Below are 9,037 nucleotides of genomic sequence, written 5' to 3'. Positions count from 1 at the left end.
TATATATATATATATATATATATTGATATTTTACTCTAACTGGTAAAACTTATGTTATTTTCACTATAGAGCATGGAGAGGGTGCAACTGTACATTAAATGGAGAAGTTGTACAGAAAGATGATTTCCTGTGTTATTCAGTGGTAATATGAATAGTCTCAGTGCGCGCTCCTGTGACTGGCCAGCATGTCATGGAGTGGGTGGGAGGTGTTGTCCAGCATTGTCTGTATCCTGTAAAGCAGCAGTGCAAAAACACTAATATAGTTTAGATTTGTTTAAATTTGGATAGATCTTATTTGACCTTTGACTTTGTTTGAGGGTTTTTTTTACATATTTTGCATTTTCTCAATAATAACACAAGTATTTCTTAACCTATTGCTCAATTAATCAATGGAATAATTAATTGATTACTCAATTTTGAAAATAATCTATAACTGCAGCCGTAACGTGAGCTAATGGTGCCAGTTTTTTTTACACATTAAACCTGATCTAGTTGTTCATCGTTTCATTAACTGGCCCTGAAACTGAGCTGACACTGTCCTGTGTGTCTGCGCTGTTGTTCTGATATAGATGCAAAAACCACAAGAGAACGAGCCTCTGTAACAGAAGACGTGAAGCCGCTTTGTTTTTTTATAAACCTGAGCCAGGTCATGAAATTAGATAAGCGCCCCGGATGTGAAGTGCTGCATTACACTTTTTACTTGGTGTGCAGACAGCTTGTTGTGTTGCATTCAGCTTTTTACATAATCCCATCTATCAGATCCATATGTCTTTCAATCAGTTAAACTTTCATTCCCTTTTTGACATTATTTTATTTTCTAAGATGAAAACGGTCTGCTGTTACGTATTTAAAATACGAAATATGACTAACTGTATTCTGTTACAGTTACCGTTTAAAAATGTGGTATTCAGAATACAGTTACTTTGTTGAAATAAATGGATTACACAGCGGTCTTTTCCTGTTTCATATGTTCGGCTATGATCTCTCTATTTTTTGGGAATTCCACGCCGGTGGAAATCCAAACAAAACACGCATTAAGAGGCTTTAATGCCTGTGTCACAATCTCACGGCCCATGTCACGTCTACTGCGGCCCACAGAAAGATGTGAAGAAATATTTTTTTTAATTGTTATTCAAAATTATGAAGTCAGAGAGTTACAGGCATCGCCCTAAAGAATGCAGCCCAGTGTAGCCCAGTTGTAAGTAAGCTGTTAAGACTCGACTGTACGCTGTGTTCCTGTTTTGCTCTGAAACAATAAGTTACGTTGGAGCAGCCTTTCAACGCCTCTCTCTGTCTCTCGCTAGCAAATTTGACCCAGACAACAAAGTAAAGCTAGTTTTCAGCTACGAGCCCGACACGAACCCGACGTATTAGTCAGAGGTCCCTTTACTACAGTTCAGAGCCGCGGACCTGTTTTATATACGCGCCGAATAGTTTTCTATACGAGATCCCTGCAAAAAGTGCAGCCTTACCTAATCTCCACCTACTGTTATTCATTTATATTAAGATTTAAACATCTAGTTGGTGTTGGTATGGAGAGTAACTTTCAGTAATAGTAATAAATCACACAGCAATAGGACATTCATGTAGTTGTAAAAAAGCATGATAATATATTAAGTAATCCAAAGTATTCAGAATACGTTACTCTCATTGAGTAACGTAACTGAATGCGTTACAAAATACATTTTGGGGCATGTAATCTGTAATCTGTAGTGGAATACATTTTAAAAGTAACCTTCCCAACACTGTCTTTCCTTTCTTCTTCCTGCAGCTGGTGCATGAATATGTGCAGAGAGTCTTAGAGAGTCAGTGTCGCCCTGGCAGCACCAGACAGAGCTTGTTAACTCATCTCCCTGCTTCCAGTCACAATGTCCAGCCCTTCCTGTGGAAAGATGAACCGCTGAATGATGACCTTTTCTTGTATCCCCCGCCGTTTGGGTTCAGAGGTCTTCAGAGCAAAGTAGCAGAACTGCAAAAACTGGTGAATGCAGGTTTTTTTGTTTTTTTTGTTTTTTGGGCGGGGGGGTTAAGATCCTTCAGTATCTGAGTGATTTCCACTGCTCAAAAAATAATAAACACTTCTCAGTAGGGTGGGGGATGAAAATGATCAACCTACAGAGGGCTGAATTCAAAGACACACCCAAAAATGAAGGTGGAAAAAAAAGATGCAGCAGCTAAGCAACTCAAAATGATCCTCAGTAGTTTGCATGGCCCCAACGTGCTTGCATGCAGTGAGACAATGGCTGGTGTCCTGAAACTGATCTTATCCAAATGCAAAACTAGCTAACTAGTGAGAAGAGATAAGGAGGGAAAACATGTGAGCGCCTCCACCTGTGGAACCACTCTTGCTCCTGCGGTTGTCTCTTTGTTCCCCTGGAGCACCTGTTGTTAATTTCATTAAGAGCAGCTGAAAGTAATTAACAACCCCCTCTGCTGCTTCACTGATCACATCAGTATCCCCAAAAGTTTAAATGACATCACTTGACTTGACGTACTCTTGCTAGAAAGTGTTCCTCTTATTTTTTTGTGTTCCTTTTACACCACAGGTGTCGAACTCCAGGCCTCGAGGGCCGGTGTCCTGCAGGTTTTAGATGTGTCCTTGATCCAACACAGCTGATTTAAATGGCTAAATTACTTCCTCAACATGTGTTGAAGTTCTCCAGAAGCCTGGTAATGAACTAATCAGGTGACTCAGGTGTGTTGACCCAGGGTGAGATCTAAAACCTGCAGGACACCGGCCCTCGAGGCCTGGAGTTCGACACCCCTGGTTTACACTATGCAGAACATATACCACTGCAGCTGAATGCACGTATATACCACAAGTCAGTGGTAAGCCACGGACTTGTGCGCCTGTGCATCAGTCTTTTTCAGAGCACAGATGTAATAGTGTGAATTTCTCTCTGCAGCTACCAGCCTCAGACTCACCACAGCCTGAGAAGGCTGCAGGGAAATGTCAGCGCTGTTTGGTCATGGGAAACGGAGGCATTCTCAAAGGCTTGGAGCTTGGCCCGGTGATTGACCGCTTTGACACCATTATCAGGTCAGAATTGTTGCTTGATGAGTAAACCTGAACAAAATAAACAGCCTACTTGATTAAACAGTGACCATATTGAATGCACGTTTGACCAGGTAAAAAAAAATCGATACAGCATAGTATTGCAATGTTTGAGGTGGCAGTGACACCAAATATCGATATTTAACTAAACAAATTATTGTTGTATTCGGGTAATATTCCTATAGAACAGGACGGTTACTGAGTGCAAATGTAATAGTTAGATGTGACTTTCTTTCCATGAAGACAGCAGCAGATATGTGATCTTTGACAGTTTATCAGTTAGTGGCTGCAGAGACGTATTGCATGTAATTACCAACAGATTCACAGGCTGATAGCAGCGGATTGTAAATTGTTAAAAAATGCAATAATATCGCAACGTGAGTGAAATATTGGATTAATATCATATCGTGGGGGGCAGCACGGTGGTTAGCACTGTTGCCGCACAGCAAGAAGGTCCTGAGTTCAGTTCCACCATCAGGCCGGGGGCTTTCTGTGTGGAGTGTGTTCTCCCCGTGTTTGCGTGGGTTCCCTCCGGGTACTCTGGCTTCCTCCCACAGTCCAAAGACATGCAGTTGGTGGGGATAGGTTAATTGATTAATCCAAATTGCCCATAGGTGTGAATGTGAGCGCCAGTGGTTGTCTGTCTCTGTGTGTTGGCCCTTGGACAGACTGGTGACCAGTCCAGGGTGTACCCCACCTCTCGCCCTATGACAGCTGGGATAGGCTCCAGCACCCCCGCGACCCTGAAAAGGATAAGCGGAAGCGAATGGATGGATCATATCGTGGGGTGTTTCTTGATTTCATACTAATATTACTATAGAAAGTCATTCGGCTGTTGGCTCTTTGTCCCTCAGGTTAAACAGAGGTCCACTGGGAAAGTTCAGCATTGACGTTGGGAATCGAACCACCATCAGGATGAGTTACCCGGAGGGCACGCCTCTTAGCTGGGCTGACACAGACCCAGACACTCTGTTTGTGACGGTGGTGTATAAAAGCGGAGACATCAGCTGGAGCTCTGCTATGATCAACAAGCTCTCTGTGGTGAGTAGCACTGCTGAATTCATCTGATCAAACTAACCAGCAATCCACCTTCACACGAATAAATCAGCTCGTGTTCTTGGATTAAAGCTATATTATTTAAGAATATGCCATCTTGGAGAATACACCCTGGAGAAACAGATAAATATGGAAAATCTGACTACTTATAAATATAATGATGGCTGCACCGAGTCAAAAACACTGAGATGTTTAAATGCAGTTAGATGTTAGAATGATCCTGTTAAACTGAATGGAAATAGTAGCAGCACTGTAATAGCACAGTTTGGGATTGTCTGTAAGGTGAAGATTAGAAATCAATTCTCATATTTTAATATAAAAGCAAGCTTTGAAGAAAATAAATTTTAAAAAGTATTAGATAAAAATAAAAATCATGTGCAGTACAAACAGCCTCTAAGCACGAGAGACATTTTTAAAAATCAGAAAAGCTCTTATCAGACATATGTGAGACGTCTGGCTGAAGTGTGCTTCCAGGAATTCCTCCCCTACCTGTGGTTTAATCACATGGATCTCTTGGATTATGTAACGTCTCCGTTGCTAGCTCCATAAGTCATTGTCAACTTGTGAATTCCTCAGTATCATCTTCTACGTGAAAGTGTGACACAGTCTCAGATCTCACTGCTGTTTTCTTGTGAGTCAGTGTTCTGAGCTGTTGAGAAACCAACAGTTTGTGCTTTGTGTTGCAGCCTCTGTGGGATTGGTTCTTTTTCTGGCAGAAGGTTCCAGATAGAATCCCTCTCAAAGCCAGTAAGTTCAGACTTCTAAACCCACATGTGATCAGAGAGACTGCACTGGACCTCCTGAAATATCCTCTTCCCAGGCCACGCCTGTGGGGCTGGGACCAGGTAATTGATGATTCACATACCACACATTAAGTGAAAGTGTGTCTGTTCGTAAATCTGGTATAAAGCAGGGAACTCCAGGCCTCGAGGGCTGGTGTCCTTCTGGTTTTAGATCTTTAGATCTTAGTTCATTACCAGGCCTCTGGGGAACAAGACATGCTGAGTAATTTAGCCATGCAATTCAGGACACCTGCACTCAGGCCTGGAGTTCCCCCACCCCTGGTTAAAGTGAAAACTGAAGTCAGTTTTAAAAATACTTTTTAAACTACTGATTCATTGAAGTCGTTTTTGAAATGCCTTTGTATTGTGTATTTTTTTTTAAATTATTTTTCACGTAGAAAGACGGGCTAGCCCAGCTTAGGAATGAAACCTTCTAATAAAGAACAAGTTATATCTGTTTGCACAGTAAAACATCCCTTTGTCCATCTGCCACTGTGCCAAGTGTCAGGTTTAATCGTCATGCCTGCTGTAGCCAGCCTGCAGTCTGTTGTGTTGGAGCAACTCCCCATTGTGGTCACTTTTGACTATTGCAGTACTATCTAACAGCAGCAGATGTGACCATTTCTGATTTGAGCTCATTTAAGTTGTAATGATCAGATTAGTGAAATTAGAAAATAAAAGCTTAGAAGTGGTTCTGTGTGTCAAGTTATGTTAACCTCTGTCTTCGACTCTGTTGGAGTATAAAAAGTCATTCTGAACAAGAATAAAGTTGTTACTCAGCGCTGAGGTTTCTAATGGAGCTCACTGAGCTGCTGTTCTCATGAGCTACAGGCAGACATGGGAAAGGTGTTAACAAAAGGCTAATATCGTGATACTATCGGTTTACCTGTCTGTGCATATTACAGTATGCTAAGTCATAGTTTATTTATTATGGCCTATATTACTTTGACTTTGCCGGTGTCTCACTCTTGTCCATTTTCCTTCTTTACTTCAACCATAATCAGTTTGCTTAGAAAATAAAATGATGTGAAAAATCTGCAACAGGAAGACAGAAACAAACGTCTTTACTCTTTAAGAAAGTTTAACCCTTTTTTTACATATATTTGCAGAACATTCCCACTCTAGGTGTGTCTGCGCTGACTCTAGCTAGCCTGCTGTGTGACGAGGTCAGCCTGGCAGGCTTTGGCTACAACCTCTCCCAGCACGGGGCGCCACTGCACTACTATGACCAGCTGCCTATGAGTGCCATGCTGGAGCAGAGCATGCACAACGTGAACAGAGAGACTGAGCTCTTGCAAAGACTGGTTAGAGAGGGAACCATCACTGACCTGACAGGGGGGATCCACTGCTCCTACTGCCACAGCTGACCCACCACAGCCTTCTAGTGCAGAGCGCTTCCTTTTTGTGGTGGGAACATTTTCATATCCTCTCTGAGGCACTGAACAGAAGTCAAGCAAGAGTCACAGGATATTTTTAACAAAACACTTTATGAAGAACTGCTTTGTTTATAATGAGAAAGGGCCTTGGACCACAGTCTTGTCTTTGCTCACACACACGTGTTGCAAAGCTTCCAGTTTGTAATAACTGATTCTCATCAGCAATGCATCAGGAGCTTCTCAGTATTTGAGTTACTTTTAGTTGTGGAACACGACCAGTAACTTGTAAACAGTGTTATTCGGTATCATGATTGTTGTGATTGTTCTGATGCAAGTTAAAATTATGTTTGTACAGCAGTAAATTATCAGTGGAACAAAATGAATCTGTATTCAGTTGCACAGATTGGACCAAAGTGTCTTCAGCTGTTTTTAGCAGATTCACTTCGTTGTGATATTGAAAAAGTCTGCTTTGCTGCTCTTCCCGAGTGGCTGATCTTTGATATCTGTGGTGAAAATAAAATGTGATTTATAATTTTATTTTTATTATTTCTACATCGTTGTAGTTTTATTTGACTTGCACTTTTTCATGTTAACATCCAATTTCCTGATCTGAATTTTAATATGTCGCAGCCATGTGAGCATCCTGTGTCGGTCTTCATTAATAAAGTCCAAAAAAGAAGAAAGTCTTCTGTTTTTAGTTTTTCATTATTTTTGATGTAGTATGTTGATGCCTGGTTTTGTTTTTTTATGCTTATGTTGTTCAGTTATTTGCCTGCAGCCGTGCACACAAAGTCAAAGTGTGGAGGTCGATGGACGCTGCAGGCTAAATATTGACAGTTACTTGCTTCTCATTAACTCTGAGTGACACTAAAAGGAGAGCAGTTTACAGTCTGCTTTGAGCCAGTGATTAGCCAGCTGATTGGTCTGACAAGCCATGTGAGACCCTGATAGTGAAATTACCTTCCACGCTGCATCTTGTCATAAAGTGACCCGTGAGAAAAACACGCCTTTTAAAGACTGACTGGTGAACGCAAAGCTGAATCATGGATCTAGTATTTTACGCATTGAACCTTTTACTGCTAACTTATTGAGAAACACTTGTCCGGAAGTTTGAAACTTATGTAATGCCATGATTGGCTGGTCAGGTGTGCGCGAGGTGAGGAGCGAGAAACCGGGAAGAAGTCGTGGGAACAGGTGCGAAGTAAGCGACAGCAGCTCACCGTAGTCAGTTAATCACGACTGAAAGAAATAATAGTGCGTTTGCTGGCTTTGATACAGTATGCTAAAGAAAGTGTGCTAATAGGAGAACAGCACATCCCAGCTGGCATTAAGAAGAATATCAAAGCGAGCTCCGTTTAGAAATCAGGTAAGTTAATTATATTCAAGCGAAACCATAAAGGTGGCGCGTGACAGAAAACAACACTAACCTGTGTTTGCACGCGCACTTATTAATATGATAAATTATTATGATATGACAAATGCTGTGCACGCTTTTAATAGTGCTAGTGCGGTGTGTGTGTGGGGGGGAGTTTCCATTCCGACCTTAAGTCCAGTCATCGCTGTCAGACAGATGTGTCTCCGGGCACCGCTGCTAAAGGGAGGCGGGGCATGAACAAGCTGCTGGAGGTTGTGTTTTAAAAGCTGGCAAAGTGCAACAACACAACACTTTAGTCGTTACTGTGTTGGTGTATTTGTGTGTGTGTGTTTTGCAGTGATGGGAATAACGGCGTTACTTTTTTCAGTAACGAGTAATCTAACTAATTACTATTTCTGTCGTTACAACGCCGTTACTGTTACTAACAAGAAAATTCGGTGCGGTCGCGTTACTATTTTTCAACAGACGGTTGAAGCTGTGCTCAGCTTACTGCATCAGTTGTACGGAAGTAGCTGTAAGTAATCTGGGCGCTACACCTTTAAGCGGCTGCGCGCTCCTGCAGACGGCAATCACTTTCTGCCCGACGATAACTTTTTGGCACAACACCTGGAGCTAAGGGGGCAAAACAATCGCATGAGTGCTGCTGTTTGACTGAGGAAGAATAAAGTAGTCGTGGTAAGCCAATCACATGACCACTTAAAGACAAAGCAACAAGGTGATATATACTAGTTTATAAATTGTGTTGATAGGCCACGTAAAACCTGAGTCGTGATAAACAATATATATGCAGCGTTTTTTCCTCAATAGTTTCGTCACGTTTAATGTCTAAGGACAGCGCAGCGAGCACTCTCTGCTTATGAGCAAAAAATAAAGAAAACCCCAAACCAAATCAAAAAACAGCCCTCTTGTGTTAGTGGAAAAATTCACCATGTCGACCAATCAAAAATGATATGGCAATACGACATTTGGTTGTTTAGGAAGAGAGATTTGCGACGTTTAGCGTGTTTGTAGTGTGTAGTTAATGTGTTGTCTTGTGTAGTTAGTGTGTAGTGTTGTGGATAGTTTTGTGTTGTGTGTCAGAACAATGAGGCGACTGCTGTCTCCAGGTAGAAACAGGAGTGATACACCTGCTGCTGTCAGACCTGCAGGTATCATCCTGTGATGTTCTCCTTTATATCTCCAAAAGTTGATTCTGTTCATGTGGACGTAGCGTTTGTGGGAGAAACGTTTCGTCACTCATCCAAGTGACTTCTTCAGTCTCAGCTGACTGCAGGTTTCCCCAAATCTTATAAACATTACATTTGCATAATGACTGAAACCAATGGGCTGGGAGGTCAGTTCCTTAATCGTAATTATGCAAATTCTCATGACCATTGATCAATGGCCATGAGTA

At 41.7% G+C, this 9,037-nt stretch overlaps 2 protein-coding genes across 3 annotated transcripts in view; both read left to right on the top strand.

The window, feature by feature from the left end:
• st3gal5 (ST3 beta-galactoside alpha-2,3-sialyltransferase 5) overlaps positions 1-6,952 on the top strand; it is a 40,389-nt gene extending 33,437 nt beyond the window's left edge. The window contains exons 4-8 of the mRNA XM_005719409.1: positions 1,772-1,981; positions 2,907-3,040; positions 3,910-4,096; positions 4,798-4,956; positions 6,003-6,952. Coding sequence (XP_005719466.1) covers positions 1,772-1,981; positions 2,907-3,040; positions 3,910-4,096; positions 4,798-4,956; positions 6,003-6,260 — 948 coding nt within the window. The 3' untranslated portion in view covers positions 6,261-6,952. The remainder of the gene's footprint in view (positions 1-1,771; positions 1,982-2,906; positions 3,041-3,909; positions 4,097-4,797; positions 4,957-6,002) is intronic.
• A 487-nt stretch (positions 6,953-7,439) lies between these two features.
• LOC102199587 (long-chain-fatty-acid--CoA ligase 1-like) overlaps positions 7,440-9,037 on the top strand; it is a 17,095-nt gene continuing 15,497 nt past the window's right edge. The window contains exon 1 of one of the 2 annotated variants that reach the window (XM_005719406.1): positions 7,440-7,635. The gene's annotated coding sequence lies outside the window, so the exon portion shown is untranslated. Of the gene's footprint in view, positions 7,636-8,299; positions 8,320-9,037 lie in introns of those variants that run through there. The other variant, XM_005719407.1, reaches the window with a different exon arrangement.

The sequence above is a fragment of the Pundamilia nyererei genome, unplaced genomic scaffold (assembly GCF_000239375.1).
Source record: "Pundamilia nyererei isolate P.nyererei 1_Seehausen unplaced genomic scaffold, PunNye1.0 scaffold00001, whole genome shotgun sequence".
Taxonomy (NCBI): domain Eukaryota; kingdom Metazoa; phylum Chordata; class Actinopteri; order Cichliformes; family Cichlidae; genus Pundamilia; species Pundamilia nyererei.
This window is presented reverse-complemented; position numbering and strand designations above follow the sequence as displayed.